The sequence below is a fragment of the Peromyscus eremicus genome, chromosome 12 (assembly GCF_949786415.1).
Source record: "Peromyscus eremicus chromosome 12, PerEre_H2_v1, whole genome shotgun sequence".
Classification (NCBI taxonomy): Eukaryota; Metazoa; Chordata; class Mammalia; order Rodentia; family Cricetidae; genus Peromyscus; species Peromyscus eremicus.
In genome coordinates, this window is record NC_081428.1 from 36,940,810 (window position 1) to 36,959,190 (window position 18,381).

At 36.1% G+C, this 18,381-nt stretch overlaps 1 protein-coding gene across 1 annotated transcript; it reads left to right on the forward strand.

Moving 5' to 3' along the window:
- Positions 1 to 14,900: 14,900 nt before the first annotated feature.
- Positions 14,901 to 15,831, forward strand: LOC131922554 (olfactory receptor 5H19-like). Its single transcript, XM_059277374.1, is given in 2 exon segments — positions 14,901 to 15,497; positions 15,499 to 15,831. Coding segments are annotated over 2 exon segments (930 nt in total).
- The last annotated feature ends 2,550 nt before the right edge of the window (positions 15,832 to 18,381 follow it).

The window sequence follows — 18,381 nt, forward strand, 5'->3', positions numbered from 1 at the left end:
ACCCATGGTATGAGGAAGGCATGCCATGGATGCCATGCAGATTGCAATTTGTTCTTGCAGTTCCCACACTTACTGTGATTTTTCCGTCTCCTCAGGTGATTCATTTCTGCAGTGACATACACGCAGTAGGTTTTGCTCAGATTTTGAAAATAGTACATGCAGCAGCCTGCAGACGGGTCTTGTGCATACAGAGCATCTGGCTTCTCGGCATCAGTGATCTCAATGAGATCCCCATTCTGAACATGAACTAGAAAGCCGAGCTCTGCCCAAGATGAAAGACAGGAGGACATCTCCATACCCCACGTCCAAGAGAGTGGGTGCATGAGGGTGCTGCCACCCCGCAGGCACAGCCTGGACAAAATGTCTGCAAGCTCTTGTTCTTAGAGTTTTGACAGGCATATACATTGATGGGTATGAATATTTTTTTAACAAAAGTTTTACAGTGAGCTGTGTTTTCTCCAAAGCTTACTGAGCCTGATGCTTGGAATCCCAGCTGGGAACAGACCTCTTTCACAGATTTATGGCTTTCCCAGGCACCTTGAGCATCAGGGTGGGCAGTCAGACTTGAGCAGGGCCAAGAAAAAGCATTATTCTTCTGCCCTAGCAGGGTAAGTCTTCTGAAACTGCATTTGTTCTTTATAGAAATATGAATGCTGAATTTTTTTAAATAATAGTAAAAATACATTTTTTAAAAAATAAAAAATGGAAAAATGCACAGAAAACAGCATACACATACACACACACACATACATACATACATACATACATACATACATACATACATACATACATATATACACATATATTACTGCGCTGTTTTCCTGGGGTTGTTTATTTTTATCTCTGTGGCTTGGCTGGCTGGTTTGCAATGGTATTTTATTCTAATCAAAAGTAAGGTTTTAAATGGGACCAGAAATTACTAAGTTCCTACTCACTCACTCTCCAACCGTGATTCAGCTGTGTAGAAAGTTCTCTACCTGCTGACAAGGCAGAACCCTTGGCATCCATGAAGATGCTGCAGCCCAGGATCCCTGCCAGCATCAAGCATTTGATGCATTTGGCACTAGGGCACCTGGCAACCAGCAAGGCTTAGCAGCCAGAGAACCAGGATGATAGTTAAGTTTTTGCCTGTGATCACAAGAACAAGGGGCTTCCTTCTCCCTCTCTGGGGAGAACTGTCTCACCCTTCACCTTCAGTCCAGGGGCTGGGGCTCAGGAGTCAGGTATGAGAATCTACCCTTGTTCCAATACCTCACCCATGCCCATGCCCCTGACTCGTGCTGGTGCTACCTAAGATAGTCTTCCTCTTGCTAGTCCAGTCAGTGGTCAGACGTGGAGAAGGATTCAAAGGAGGGTGTAACTGTGAGACAAAATGTCTTGGTTGTACCTGTTTGGGGATTAGCTTTGTGTTTAAATAGCAAACACAACAGGAACTAAACTTGAGACTTATTTGTCATTATAAAAATAAAGCAAAAAAATAAAATATTAAAAAACATTAACTAGAAACATTTTGATTTTCTGTTTCCTTAGAAAAGTATGCTCTCTAAGATGTGCCTTGCAGGTTAGAGCCTCATGAGATGGATTAATTTCTCATATTTTTAAACCTTAAAGATAAAATAGCTTAAATTCTAAAATTTTGCATCTAAATTTCATTTTGTTTTAGACTGCTACTAGCTCTTAATACTTACTGATTCATTGGGACACAATGAATGACAAATTTAATTATATAACTTTATGCCCAAAATGGTTTTGTTTTCCAGTAATCAAAACATTGAGAGAAGGTAATCGAAATTCATTTGTTCAGGAATATTTTACATGACATGTCTGAGTCATTATGGGAAATTACTTTAACATATACCTGAATTATTTAGGTGATTAATTTGCAATCTTACCTAAGTATTTTGGTATTCTACCTTGTAATCATAAGGTGAGGTGGATTACAGTATTGTACTTCAACTTGGTTTCACATATCTTTGAATTGTGTGATGGGCTACACGCTCAAGAGAGGAGTCGAAATTTAGGAGAGAAATGAATTTATTTAAAAATTAGTAAAGAAAACATTTGGCATGCAGATATTTAAGGTAAAAAGTTCTCTTACCTGGATTTTGCTGAGGAGCACTTTCTGAAAGTGCATATTTGCCTTACAGTCAAGGCAGAACTTAATAATAGGTATGTACCTTGATCTCACAACAATTGAGATGGGAGAAACCAAAATCACAGGCTACCCACAGGTAATGACAGCTATCTACCCTGTACTGCAGACTTAAAGCCCTTCTGTCAAATCCCGAGAGGATTTCCCAGCACTGACATCAGTACTTTTCTGTAGAGAATTTAAGTCCTAACAAATATGAACTATTTGAAATTAATTAAAACTGCCCAATGAGAATGTGGTCTTCCTAAAGCAAGTTTGAAAATTATCTTGCTAGTTTGGGTGTAACTTAGCTAACACTTAAAATTCTCACCATTGGTGCATACAAGTAAAACAGATGGAAAATAATCTAGAGTTTGACACTTTAAGAGAGGATGTAAAATTAATATAAGTTATGAAGATAATTAATACTAGACAGAATATATGGCTCAGCAGAAAGTGTGCTGCTCAAGTATGAGGATCTGAGTTCAAATCCCCAGAACCCAAATTAAAAAGGTGGGCATGCCCTCATGCACTTGTAATATTAGTATTTGGGTGAGGAGTGGAGACAGGAGTATTGTTAGAGCTTGCTGGCCCTCAGCACAGCTCCAGGTTATATGAAAGACTTTTTGTTGAACACATAAGATGAAGTGTGATAGACCAGGACAACCAATGTGCTCCTCTGTCCTCTCTGTGGATGTATGTGTTCACAGATTCCTATACACTTATGTATATATACACACTAAACACATATAGCATACACATACAATCCTGCTACTCTTCGATCTTAAGATGCATTATGCCATGAAAACTTGCCCCAGAATTTGAACTTTTCTTTCCTTTGTGTGTGTGGGGGGGGTGGGGTGGGTGTGGGTGCATGCACACACAGCGGTATTTAATTGGCTCTAAAACATCGTTTCTACTTAGTAAGGTATGTTTTTTTCTTTCTTTCTTTTTGTTTGTTTGTTTATTTATTTATTTTACATCCTGACTGAAGTTTACCCTTCCTCCTTCCTTCCAATCTCTCCCCACCACCTCCCTTTGGCCTCTTTCCCCTCATCCATTCCTCCTTACTTTCTAATCAGAAAAGGGCAGGCCTCACATAGATATTGACAAGCCACAGCTTTTATGTTTCTCAGAACTGCAATTTTGTAATAAATAGCTGTAAGTCAGGAGTGAGTCATTAGTTACTTGGTGGCTCTTTGCAGGAAAGTGATCTAAATCTTTAAAATATGTGCATTGCCTCGATAACTTAAGTAGAATCAGGATACCTGAAAGGATATTGAGTAGAAGGGGCACTGGAACAAACCTGTTGGGGATAAAAGCTTGGGTTGTAGGAATAATTTTGGGTAAGAAGCTCACAATGCAGTCAGGGGAAAGATGTATAAAAAACTGTCTCCAGTGCAATTAAGGATGTGATGTACAAGGAGATAAACATCTTATATAGGGATAGCTGCAGGGATGGAGATACACAGAGAGATATAGAGACAGGCGCACATATATACACATATGCACAAAAGTCAATAAAGAAATGTCAATGACAATATTAGGAAAAAAGAGAAATGAAACAAGGTGAGAGAAAAAACATGGGAAAAAGACATTAAAACAACAGGGAAAATATAAACAAAATTACAAAAAATTAAGATATTTCTTCAAAAACTGAACTTAGCTAATTACAAGTGATAGGAGAGGCCACAGATCTTAGAGACGAGCCTACTTCTGCCTCATGCACAGGCACATATAATTTCTAATTGCATTCTAAATGATGATCTTTACATCCACAGATAAGTGTAACTCACACCTATCATCAAAAAGCTCTTTTTCCTGGAGATAGAATTACAGAAATCCAGAAGTTATCAAACCGCAGAGATCAAAATTAATCATGAGATACCCATGCCTAATGAATTCATTTGCAACACAACCCCTCCTTCTAAGCCTCAGGGAATGTCAGAAGGAATAGGATGATTGTAAGAGTCAAAGGACCAGGAATCTACTGAGATAGTCTCTTTTTCAAAACACAATGGAAAGGGAGAGGAATAAAGTGGCAAGGAATTGGGAAACGGGGTAGATATGGGAGGCACGTGGGGCAGAGCTGTGGTGAATATGATCAAAATAAGTTCAATAGAATTATCAAAGAATTAATAAAGTGGTTGTGGAGATGGTTCAAGTTGAAAAATTCTTGGCAAAGAAGTATGAAGATCTAAGGTCAGAAGCCCCACATCCAATCAAAGAGCTGTAAGGGACAGAGAATGCCTGTAATTAATATTGGAGCTATCAATTGCAATGCTGGAGGGTCAGCTATAGAAAGATCTTGGGGCTTGCTATCTAGCTAGTCTAGCCAGTGTGTGAGTTCCAGGTTCAGTGAAAGGTCCTGACACAAAAGTAAAGGGAGGAAGTGTTGAAGAAGACATCTGACTTCCACATGCATGTATGCAGACGTGTAAGCTCAGCCCACCACCCACAAAACACAGAAATGAACCCAAACAGGCAAATCTTTCCTTCCTGGTAAGGGAATGAAGAATTAGGACATTTTGTTTTGTTCACAAGTGTCTCACTTTGAAATACACTAGAACAGGGATGTGGGATGCTGACTCACTTTTCTTCCTCAGAATTGTACATTTACCCATATAAGGTTGCAAATGAACTGAGCCTGTCTTGCTTTGCTTGTTGACACCTGACTCAAGACAGTGCCCACTGTTGTGATGGACTTCTACCAGTGATCTCCACTGCCCTATGGGCCAAATATTGGATATTTCCCTCCAACAAGAGGCACTATGACTGTATATGAATGGTTGTGTGGGTCACCTGAGGAACAGCTTCTTTTCTACTTAATGTTTCTGACACTCTCTGAATTGGGTGATCCATCCAAAGCATGTGAGACATGGGCACAGAGTAGTCCTGATGGTTCTGCTCATGTTGATCTCTGCCAAAGCCCCCACTTAGAACCACACAGTTAATCTCCCACTCCTTTCAAAAACACTGGCCACTAATCCCAAACAGGCATACCTCCCATTGGCGAGTACTTTCATCTATATTCATCTATAAGGGAAATTGGTCCTTTATCTTTCATTGTTGAGTCTTTATGTGGTTTGGGTGTAGAATAACTGTGGGCTCAAAAAAATTGGCAATATTCATTCTGTTTTTATTTTGTGGAATAATTTGAGGAATATTGGTGTTAAGACCTCTTTGAAAGACTGGTAGAATTTTGCACTAAACCCAACTGGCCCTGGGCCTTTTTTGGTTGGGAGACTTTTAATGACTGCTTCTATTTCACTAGAGGTGATAGGTCTATTTATATTATTTTTATTGTTTATTTTATCTTGATTTAATTGGTAAGTGATATCTATGGGGAAAATTATCCTTATTTTTTATTTAGATTTTTCCAATTTTGTGGATTACAGGTTTTCAAATTAAAAGTATGTTGTAGATGGTATTCTAAACAGTCTTAGTAAATAAGAAACACAGAGCCAAATACAGAGGTAAATAGCCAGAGATCAGAGAGTCATGACTACCTTATATTACCACCTTGCCACCGTCGCTTCCCCAGAGAGAGATTTCTTCCTGTCTGACTTGTCTTTTTATTGCCTTTCTGCTCTGCCTTCTCATTGGATTTAAACCCAAGCACATGACTTCCTCGTCACTGCCTGTCTATACAGACCTCCAGGTCTCTACCTTTGGTACTGGGATTAAAGGTTCATGTCACCATACTTGGCTGTGTCCTTGACCACACAGAGACTCTGCCTGCCATGTGATCAGATTAAGGGCATGTGCTACCACTGCCTGACTCTGCTTATGGCTTGTTATGACCTCTGATCTCCAGACAAACTTTATTTATAAACATACAAATAAAATCACATTTCAGCACAAATAAAATATCACCATACTTCCCCTTTCTATTCTAATGAAAAAAAGAAAAAATGTTATAACTAATATAAGAAAAACTGTACACAATAAGTATAATAACTATATACAATATATATACAAGCAATAAATACTTAAACAATGTCTAGTCCATTTGCAATTGACAAGCTCAGAGAAAATATCACCTTATGATTCTCTGGATTTTCTCTGTGTCTGTTTTTATGTCTCCCTTTTCATTTCTGATTTATTTGTCTATCTTGTTGATTTTTCAACAAGCCAACTTCTTGTTTCATTGATTTTTTTAATCATTCTCTTTGTTACTATTTTATCGATTTCAGCTCCCAGTTTAATTATTTCTTGCCATCTGCTCCTCTTAGTTGTGCTTCTTTTTATTCTAGAACTTTTGGGTGCGTTGTTAAGTTGCTAGTACAAGATCTCCCCAGTTATTTTAACATAGGCACTTAGTACTACGAACTTTCGTCTTAGCACCTCTTTCATTACATCCCATAAGTTTGAGTATGCTATGTATCCATTTTCATTTTCTTCTAGGAAATCTTAATTTTTAAAACATTCTCTATTGACCCATTTTCATTCAGTAGAAAGTTGCTCAGTTTCCATGAGTTTGTAAGAATTCTATTGTATCTGTTGTTGATCTCCAGCTTTAATCCATGACGATCTGATAGAATGCAAGGAAGCATTTCAATTTTCTTGTATCTATTGAGACTTGCTTTGTGTCCAAGTATGTGGTCAGTTATGAAGAAATTTCCATGAGGTGCTAAGAATAAGATATATTCTTTTGTGTTTGTGTGAAATGTTCTGCAAATATCTGTTAGGTTCATTTGGTTTATAATGTCAATTAACTCCAGGATTCCTCTGTTTAGTTTTAGTCCGGATGACCTGTCTGTTGGTGAGAGTGGAGTATTGAAGTCTCCCACTATCAGTGTGTAAGGATCGACATGTGATTTAAGCTGTAATAGTGTTTCTTTTACAAAAGTAGGTGCCCTTGTATTTGAGCTACAGATGTTAATAACTGAAATGTCATCCTGGTGGATTTTTCCTCTGGTGAAAATGTGCTCTTCCACATTTCCTTTGATTAATTTTGATTTGAAGTCTAATTTTTAGATATTAAGCTGGATATACCAGTTTGCTTCTTATGTCAATTTTCATGGAACATCTTTTACCAACCCTATACATTGAGGTAATGTATATCCTTGATGTTGAGGTGTGCTTCTTATATGCCACAGAAAATGAACACTTTTTTCACATCCATTCTCCTAATGTATGTCTTTTTATTGGGGAGTTCAGACCGTTGATATTAAGAGTTATCAATGACCAATGATAGTTAGTTCCTGTAATTTTGTGGTGCTAGTGGTGGTGGCAGTGTGTGCCTGTGTGTGTGTGTGTGTGTGTGTGTGTGTGTGTGTGTGTGTGTGTGCTGGTGTGAGATTTTTTTCTTTATTTCCTGTGTTTTCATAGGTATAGTTAGGCTCCTTGGTTTAGATTTTTCCTACTAACACCTTCTGTTTGGCTGGATCTGTAGATGGATAGTGTTTCAACTTGACTTGATCATGGAATATCTTATTCCTCAGCCAATAGTATTGAATGTTTTGCTGAGTGCAGTAATATGGGCTGGTATCTGTTGTCTTTTGGAGTCTGTGGTTGAGCAAGGCATGTCTGCCTGAGTAGGGGTTGGGACACAGTGGCAATTGTGACAGGGGAGGCTGGGAGGGAAATCTGTGGTGTCCACAGGAGGTGTGGACAGGGAGAGGGAAGGCCACTGCTAGTGATGTACTGCAGCATTAGTGGCTCTGGGGGAACAAAGTGAGTAGAGAAGTTTCAGAAACACCCTACCTGGTCTTCTGGCAGGTGTGACCTCAATATATAATTAATTTCATGCATTATTTTTGATAACTTCAACAAGGTTAGTGTATTTCACTCCACCAAAGCAATAAAAGGCTTGTTTATTGCCCTTAGGTCACACCGAAACTTGTATATTCTTATTTTGACCTACAATTCTTTCACATTATAAAGTCGTACTATGCTTTCTGTCCCTTGCAATGTACAGATCACTGGTTTATATAGAGATGGTCTCAAACATGTATTCATAAAATTCAACTGAATCTTCCAACAAAAGTATGCAGAATACTATACATGTTCTGTTCCTTTTACTTATGCAGTGAACCAAGAGAGATCATGTAGGTAGGAATGGATGCTGCCTCTCACTTTGAATTTTCCAACCAAAATATAGAAAAATATATATTCTACTCCTTTTAATTACACAGTGAACCCAGAGAGACCCTGTAGGAATGAATGGTTGCTGCCTCTCACTTTGAACCTCTTTCAAAATAATAAAAAGTATCATACACTCAAACTCATATTCTCTTAATTAAACCAGTTGTTTTATATATTGACTGTGGCAAAATATCAGACAAGCTACTCATTTTTGAGTATCAAAGGATAATACACATATATTTAAATAAATATTGATGTGTGAATTTGGAAGCCATGTATATAGGATTAGAGAAGATCCTATAATTCTTAAGGGTACTCTGAACCACAGGAAAAGAATGAATAAATCACAGTCTACTTATTACTGTTTCTATCCAGAAAACTCGTATTACTGCATATGTCTGTAGTTTTCTAAGTCTCACTGATACATTCTATGCCCATTGAGCAAGTGATTTCTTGACAGCTCTCTAGACATTTGGTTTATTCATTCAATGTTATGATCCTAATCATTTATCGTATAGATAAAGATAAAGAATACGTTTGCCACAACAAAGGCTTATTACGTGTTCTATATTCTTTAGTTAATAAAGAACAAAATAATAAATAATAATAAAAATGTGATATAAAGGCTGTTCAAGAAGGATTCTCTATGATACAAAGGTTGATATGTTATAGAAATGTTCACCTAATTTTTGAAGAATTTCATGTGTTGAATTAAACCACCATGTAAGAATATTAAAAATGGAGTGAAAATAGTATTTACTATATAGGCACATAAGTGTTAACATGGATATATAAATAATTCATAATTGCTTTTTGTATCAGCATGAAAAAATATTTTTCAACATTCTATTTTTTTAGGATTGTTGATAAAATTATTCTATACCTTATTAAGGGATCAAACTATGACTAGAATTTAGGAAAATAAACAACAATCAAAACAACACGTGTGTATGTGTGTGTGTGTGTGTGTGTGTGTGTGTGTGTGTGTTGTGATTTAGCTGTAGTAGAATGTTATTTCAATATGTGAGTATCCATGTGTAAAAACTCTTGAGGGGGCTTTAATAATGGCTCAGTAGATATAGGTGCTTGTCACCAAGCTCAAGGACCTAGATTTTGTCCTCAGAATCTACATGGTAGAAGTAAATATTTAACTCCATTAAGTTGTCTTTTACATGCACATTCTGGTGTACATGTCTACACATAATTTAGAAAAATATAACAATATGTTTTATTTAAATTTTAAAAATAATTTTAAATTTTTTATATATTTTGATCATATCTTCCCCTCCCCCAATACCTCCGGCTCTTCTTCACCTCCACTCACCTAACTTTATGTTCTTTCCTTCTTCCAAAAGAAAAAAAAATTAAAAAATTACACAAAAAACATGGAGTCTGTTTTGTTTTGTTTAGCTAATCCTGAGCATGAGTCCTACTCTGGAGGGTAATTTATATACTCAGAATTGCTTCATTGGAGAAAACTGTTTTCATTCCCAGGTAGCCATAAATTGAAAAGAGCTTCTTAGTTACAGATGGAACACTTATTCACTTTCCCACCTCCATGCATGGATTTGATCTTGATTAAATTGGTGAAGATTCTGTGCATGCTGTCTTAATTTCTGTGAATGCACATGTACATCAGTGTACAGAAGACTGTTTCTTGTAGTCATCTGGCTCTTACAATCTTTCCACCTTGTCAATCTCTTAGTCTTGAAAAGAGGGCTTTGATAAAGACATAGTTAGGGTTGAGTGCTCCAAGATTTCTCACAGTCAGGATGCTCCCTACTTCTTGGTCTCTATGACAATAACCATCTACTGCAAGAAGAAGCTTCTTTGAGAGCGTTGAGTGATGCACTGATCTATGAATAATGTCATTAGGAGTTTTTTTTGTGTTTATTTAGCATAATTATAGTAGTATATTTTCTCCTCAGGCCCACAACCTATCTAGTCACAGTGTCAGCTGTGGGTTCCATCACGTGGAGTGGGTCTTAAACCCAATCAAAACGTGCTTGGTTACTCCCAAAGCATTTCTGCCACTATTGCCCCAGTAGATCTGAGTATTATAGTGGGGTGATTGTAGGTCACAGGGCTGATAGCTGGCTGAGAGTAAGGATTGTTTTCTATATAAGCAGCATTTGTAGTTCTTTCTGGTACTATTAATGCTAACCATTAGGTGTAAAACTTTTAGTTGGGAAACAGCTCGATTTCTCCCTATTCAATGGCATAAGCAAGTGATATCTTTGGCAATAGGGCCTTGAGTCAGATTTTGGAGGGTCATCAATCACATTGGCAATGTTCTGTAATGTTTAGGGATCCTAACATTGGGTCCTCCTTAGCCAACTATTCTTCACAGAAATTGAAAAAAAAAACCCTCCCACTTCATATGGAAACACTCACACACACTCACCTAAAAGAATAGCTAAGACAATCCTGAATAATAAAAGAACTGCAAGAGGTATCTGTATCCCAGATTTGAAGTTGTATCATGAAGGAATAGATTGACATTGATATGAAAACAGGCACATTGATCAATGGAATCAAATAGAAGATGCAGATATCATTCCATATACCTAAAGGAATCTGGTTTGTTTGTTTGTTTGTTTTTTTGGCAAAGCAGAAAAAATATACACTGGAAAAAAGATAATATCTTCAGCAAGTGTTGCTGGTTGAACTGCATAGCTGTATGCAGAATGAAAATAAATTCAGTTCCACAACCCTACATAAACTGATACAAAATTCTCATGCTAACAGAAGGCTATCAAAAGACAGACTAACTTGATATTGATACAAAATAATAAGAAGAAATTTGTTGTTCTCAGTTTTATGTAATTAAACTAGTGCGCTTATGTAAAAACAAAAAAACAAAACAAAACACTGTGTGTACAGTAAAAAATGCAATTCATGTCCAACAGTAACCTAGGTTGTGAACCAGGTGTTTGAATCAGAGTTTTATGATGGTTAAAACAATGGTATTTGCAGTGGAAACTGCACCTGTGTGTTCACTAAAGCTGCAGTGAAGGGCAAGTACAGGAGGATTAAGGACTGCCAGATACGCCTCAGATTCATCACATTTTATTCTGAATGAATTTTAAGGTTTTTATACATTTAGAAAACCATTATCACCACCAAATATTTCATGAACCCACATAGGAATCACAACTCACAGTTTAAGAAAATGAGACTTGATCATTGACATTAATAAAGTCATGTTTGATGGGCTCAGAAAAAGCGTACTATCCAGAGTCCTCAAAGTATAAAATGGTGTATTAGTTTGGCAGAAGTGTGATGGGAAATATATGGTACGATAAATTCTGTGGTTAAAATTAGAGTCTCTTACAGTAACACTTATGGCTTTGAAGTCTGCAGTGCCCCATGGAACCAATTTAGACTTCTGCCCAAATCTACTGTGTCCAGCAGAGAAACCCCTTCTTCACCTCCAGTGAACCCTGAGGCTCTCGTGGGAATTCCGGTTCTTCATCCCTTCCTTCTATGGAAAAGGCAGGCTAGAGTATAAAGGTTCTTGCTTTAAAGGAAAAGCCATATGAACAAAATTTGCTGTGCTTAGAGACAAAACTTCCAAATGAATTGTCACTAACAGAATCATCATGCGTGGTTCTGCAGTCTTGTAGTACTCTTTCTGCTTCAGAACGCTAATGCTTTTTTAAGGATCTCTGAAGTTTTTTTTTCTTGATATAGGTAAGAAACAAATGTGTTTTGTAGTATCCACCAGGCTTTCCATGGAAATTTAAGAATGCTTCTAATTCATAGTAATTTTTACATGTCTGGGTATAAATGAAAAATAGCAAAGAATTATCTGTACATTTTAATTCATGGCCAAGTATAAGTGAACAAAATATCTAGAATGGTTATCTTTATGAATGTTTCTTAACATAATTTCTTTATTGATTCTTTGGGAGTTTCATATCAGGCACACCAATTCTGATTTTTTTCAGTCCTGCCCTTCACTCTTGCAGCATACCCCCCAAAAAGAAAATTTTTAAAAAAGAAAAAATATTCAAAGCAAATCAAACAAACAAACAAACAAAACCCTTTATGCTCCTCTGCCTTTGCCATCTTTCCAACACTTTTTCATTTGTCTTAGAGGCATTGAGAGCTGTGCTGTGTCACATCATATACAATCTTTTTATCTTACAGTAATGACTTCTAGTTGTGAGTCTAGCATTTAACAGCTGGACTACTCTATGTCCAGCCTTGACTATAATGACTTTTAAGTTCTCCTGAACTAGAGTATTAACTCTGAATTTATTATGAAACGTTAATGATCCTCATATGTAAAGTTATCCTGATAATGTCAATAAAAAGATCGTTTAGTCATATTCCTTTAGTCATGTTCTTTCATAAGTCTTTTAAGATCAGTTACTTAGAAGTAAAATATTTAAGTTATGTCTTCTGCTTACAAAATAATCCTTATATTGTTTCTTTTTTATCCTTGAATAATTTATATTATTTATAAATGTATGCAGAATAGACTGCATGTATATATTATGGTTCATTGAGTACTATACTTTGATATATATATAGATATAGATATACGTTTAAGTACTTAAAAATAAATACATATTGACATATGTCAAAAATATTTCCAACTATTCTTTCTTGTGTTAATGATTTGTTACATCTCACATCTTAAGCAATTTGACACCAAAAATACATCATAGAAATACAGGAAAAAACACAGGCACTGACTATATAAGTTCAAACATATCATCCATAAAAAAATTAATGAAGTCAAATTTAATATATCTGTTTAAAAATGTAAATTTGGTAGAAAAATGTATTTTGATTTCCACAAAAGGAAAATAATTTTTTTTCAAGACTCACAATGGATAGTAAACAAGAAAGCTAAGACAAACATTGAAAACCAAACATCAGAAACTTATTCTTCATTCTACATATATTTCAAGTGTAAATTTAAATAAGCGTTTACATACTTATTCATTTTCAATGTGGGGAGATTATATTTATATAATTTGCACTTCCTTTCCTCTCTCCAAACAGTCCCATGTATTTAGGAATGAATATATGTAACAACTATTTTAAAGAAGAAGGTATTCTAGACCTTTCAAAGTCCTTTGCTACTTCCTCTCTATCCTTTTTCGTAAGTCTCTGCTAAACGCTGCCTGCTTCGCTTCCTCCTTTTTATTGCTTTTTATATACACAAGTTTACCATTTCGCGATGGTCGTAACTTTCCTTCTTTTAATGCCTTCCTCGTCTCTCCTCCCACTCTTTAGCACTTTGCTTAAAATCTTTTTCTTAATGTTCTACAGATAAAAGACTACAGTAGCCTAGGACCATAAAACAAACATCAACTGTCCCCCACATTTCTCAGAACACATAACATCACTGTGTGGCCATTTCCTTCTCACCATAACCTGCTACATTCTGATTACAAGCAGGAAACTATTTTCTCTAAGCCATTAAATGTTTCTTATTTCCAACCTAGGGATCTCTTGTAAGTTACCCTCAGAGATCCTTAATTTAGCCTTCTGGAATTATATTTGTCTGTTACATTCCAAGCTTCCCGCCATTAAAATCATATCCCTCAAATATCTGGTTCAGTTCTGGTTTGCATCAATACTTGCCTTTCCTTTGATTTTCTTTGAAGTAACATGGGCTCTTGAAATGAATGGTTTAAACATAGAAATTCTGAGGGTATCAGAATAATTAGCTGGAAAAAATGTGGGCTTAAAAAGAAGAGAGTTAAGCAACCATACATGGTCATTAATGTTAAACCTACAGTGGACCAATACTACTAAGTATGTACAGTTCATATTCAGTGATAATGACCAACAGACTAGTGTATCTTAATTGTGAAAAACAGTATGGAAACACCAAAAGTTAACAAACAATATTTTCATTCCATTGAACACCAAGTTCATGTTTGGTGTGTCGCTGTATAATAGTCACTTGATATTTCAAATCCTTTCCAATTTATCTCTCTCTTCCTAGTATTGCCAATGTCCAGTCACACACATTTCAATAACTTCATTTGTACTGAATATTATCTGGAAAATGTTTATAAAATTTAGCCATTAGAGTCTTGTTTATAATCTTCTATGCTAATTTATAACTAAATCTTATGATCTACAATTTGAATAAATGTTCCCAGACAATTACACTGTACACAGGGGCCTCTGGGTGTATTAGGAGTGTTCTACATTACTGGTTTCTGCTTCCCCCAATAGAAATTGACTTTATCCACTTCTGTGTAATAACTTTAAAAAAAATTCCCTGGCCACTATGTATTGCAAGATTTCACTTTATTAAATTAGAGTACTTGACTAAGACATTCTGTTGAATTCATTGTGTAATCTAGGTGCTTAAAACTTCTTTTGCCTTGATTATGAATATGTAATGCAAATAAAGAATTTAGACACATAACCAATTTGTAATCCCATAGTTTTCATACAAATTTGAAAGGTATCTTTTCCTTGAATATGTTACTGTATTCACAATTTTTATTAGAATAATTAATTGAAATAATTCCTTCACTCTGAAGAAATTTTTTCATCTTATATAGTGATATTAAGTGAAATTTGGTCATTCTGATGAGTACATAGTTGTGTTTTAAGTTCAACTATCCAAAATTTTACTTCACACAATTTTATGAATTCTGTGTGACACCTGTTATTTCTTATCTCAGGGACATCCAGTGAGGACATGGGAACAGAGAATGCAACACTGCTGACACAATTTGTTCTCACAGGTCTCACTCATCTGACACAGTGGAATGTCCCCCTGTTCCTTCTCTTCTTAGTGATCTACCTCATTACCATTATGGGGAACCTTGGTCTGATCACCCTCATCTGGAATGACCCTGGCCTTCACATCCCCATGTACCTATTTCTAGGGAGTTTAGCATTTGTGGATACTTGGTTATCTTCCACAGTCACACCAAAGATGCTTCTCACCTTCATAGCTAAGAGCAAAGTGATCTCTCTCTCTGAATGCATGATACAGTTTTTTTCATTTGTAACATCTGCAACCATGGAATGTTTTCTCTTGGCAGCAATGGCCTATGATCGCTACATTGCCATATGCAAACCTTTATTCTATCCAGTAATTATGACAAATAAACTCTGTATATGTCTGTTAATATTGTCCTTTGTAGGTGGATTTATTCATGCTTTAATTCATGAAGGTTTTTTATTCAGACTAACATTCTGTAGTTCTAACATAATACATCACTTTTACTGTGATGTTATGCCACTGTTAAAGATTTCCTGTACTGACCCTTCTCTCAATTACCTAATGCTTTTTTATTTTTTCTGGCTCAATTCAGGTATTCACTATTACAACTATTCTCATCTCTTATACACTTGTTCTGTTTTCTATCTTAAGTCAGAAATCTATAAAAGGCATAAAGAAAGCATTCTCCACCTGTGGAGCCCACCTCTTGTCTGTGTCTTTATACTATGGCTCTCTTCTCTTCATGTATGTGCGTCCTGCATCTCCACAAGTAGATGACAATGATATGATGGACTCTGTATTTTACACTGTCATAATTCCTGTACTGAATACAATTATCTACAGTTTGAGAAATAAGCAAGTAAAAAATTCATTGGAAAAATTCTTAAAAAGAAATGCATAGATCTCATATTATTATCTGTTGTATTCTTATTAAATATCAATATTGTGCAGGCTTAATTTGGTTGTATTTTGTACACTGTTCGAAATATTTTGAAAATGAACCTGACCTAGAATTTTGCTGTTGTTGTTGTTTTGTATGTGTGTATTTGTGGTGTATGCACACTTATGTGCGCGTGGTTATCTCTGGTCATGTAAACTTGTGCAGAGGCCAGAAGAGGCCCAGTGTTCTGCTTAATAACTCTTTAACTTACTTTTTGGAAAGAGTGTCTTTCACTGAACATGGAATTTTAACCTACTAACCTCAACAATCCTTTTTCTACACCCACCGTATCACTGATATTACAAGCATGTGTGGGGCCATGATCTTCTCCACAGTGGAAATGGAAGCCCATTCCTTCTGACATTTGTATGCTGTGTTGCTGGAGATGCAGACACAGTTATTCATCTTGTGCAGCAACTGCTCTTACACACTGAACATATTTAAATGGACTCTTGTCTATGTACCCATATCCTTAAAGTATTTGAAGTGAATCTTAAATTATACAAATACTTTTAATAAAATAAATACAACAGAAATCATTAAAACACTTTATCAGGTTTGTATGTCATTCATTATGTGATCATTAACACATTGACTGTTGTAGTGATGTAGTCCCTATAAAAAGAAAATGAATATGATGTCGTAGTCAGCTTGGAAAATCATAGCACCTTTATCTGTTCTGATGAGACAGTGTTGATTTCTGTAAGTAGACACGAGACTTGGAAATTCTTAGAAATATAGGTTTTTCATTAAATTCTCTTGTGTGAAATAATGATTCTTACAGCAATTCAACTTGCAATTCTCACAGGAAATGAAAAAGACATGGGAGTACAAGTGTAAGATTAGGACCGTGGGCAGACTGTCAAAGGATGCTCTGTGGTCAGTGTGCTTGTGAGAGTAAGGAGAGGTCCATCACACTCACCATCTGGCTGACTCTGAGCTTCTTCCTAGTTCTGTTTAGTGTTTTCTCTCCATACAAAAAAAATGTCAGTAAATCAAGACATTAGCAGATTTTATGAAATAAATGGTTGGGGGGATTTTATTGAGGAATTGTAGTGGAGAAGATAGGAAAAGGGTCTCCATAGCGTAGATTTATTTTAAGTGGGTTGATTGGGGTTTAAGTAGATTATCTAAGAGTTATTAGAATATGTAGTTGAAGAAACTGTGTTATATATATATATATATATATATATGTATATGTATATGTATATGTATATATAAAACCTAAGCTCAAATAGTAATAAGTTTTTGTGATGTTCTCGTCCCTGGTGATTTTCTGGGATAGACATGAAAAAAATCAAATTCTTGTGTACTTTAAATTTGGGGTGATCTTGATTGCAAGCTTCATGCACAGGGTGAGTACAGAGTGAGTGAACCATCTCTGGTTTCACATGTGTTTATTCTCCATACACTGAATCCCACTCCAGACATGACTCCACTCACGCGTAAACATTGCAAAACTTCCTTCTACCTTCTGTTGATACTCTCTTCTTTTCCAAAAATTTTATCATGTGGTTTTGGTATTATATCTTTCTTGGATAAATGTTAGTGGAATATTATTGCTAGTATCATATATGTGGGGATGTAAAGATATATATGTACATTTGCATGTATTTGTGTGAATTCGTAGTTTATATGGGATGTGGGCTCATCTGTGTGTGTGTGTTGTATTTGTAGACATAGTAAAACATTGGTTTCCCACATCCCATGTTTGTTCACCCTGGTATTATTCCAAGTCCTTACATATAATATAAAGGCTGGTTCTACCATTTGGGTCTATTGAAAGGTTCTGCAAGCTTTAACATATGAGTTATGTGGGAGATTTTTGTCAATACAGGCATCTTTTGAAGAAGATTGTTGAGAGTCTGAGCCCATCTTCTTGCCATGTTTTTGTCCTTTAGATATGAAGTGAATAGTTTAGTGCGACAGTGCACTTGTACCATGATGCTAAGCCTCAAATGAGAGGGTCAACTAATAGCACACCAAAACCTTTAAACTGTGAGCCACATTAAGCCTTTCTCTTTATCAGTTGACTTATCTGGACTCTTTGTTGTTGTTGTTGTTTTTACCACTTGTGAAAAGTAGAGTCTAATTTACAACTGAAATTTTTAAACATTTTAAGAATGGATAAATAAAATGTGGCACATGTACACAATGGAGTACTACTCAGCAGAGAAAAACAATGACATCACGAGGTTTGCAGACAAATGGATGGAACTAGAAAAAAATCATCCTTTAGTGAAGTAACCCAGACTCAGAAGGACAAACATGGTATGTACTCACTCATAAGTGAATACTAGATATAAAGCAAAGGATAACCAGACTGCAATTCACAACTCCAGGGAGGCTAGCTAGTAAAAAGACCCTAAAAAAGACACAGGGATCGCCCAATGACAGAAAAATGGATGAGATCTACATGAGCAAACTGCACATGAGGTGGGTAATAGAGGGCAAGGGTCCGGGGAAAGAGAGCTTAGGGGACAGGGAGGTCCCAGCTGGATCAGGAACAGA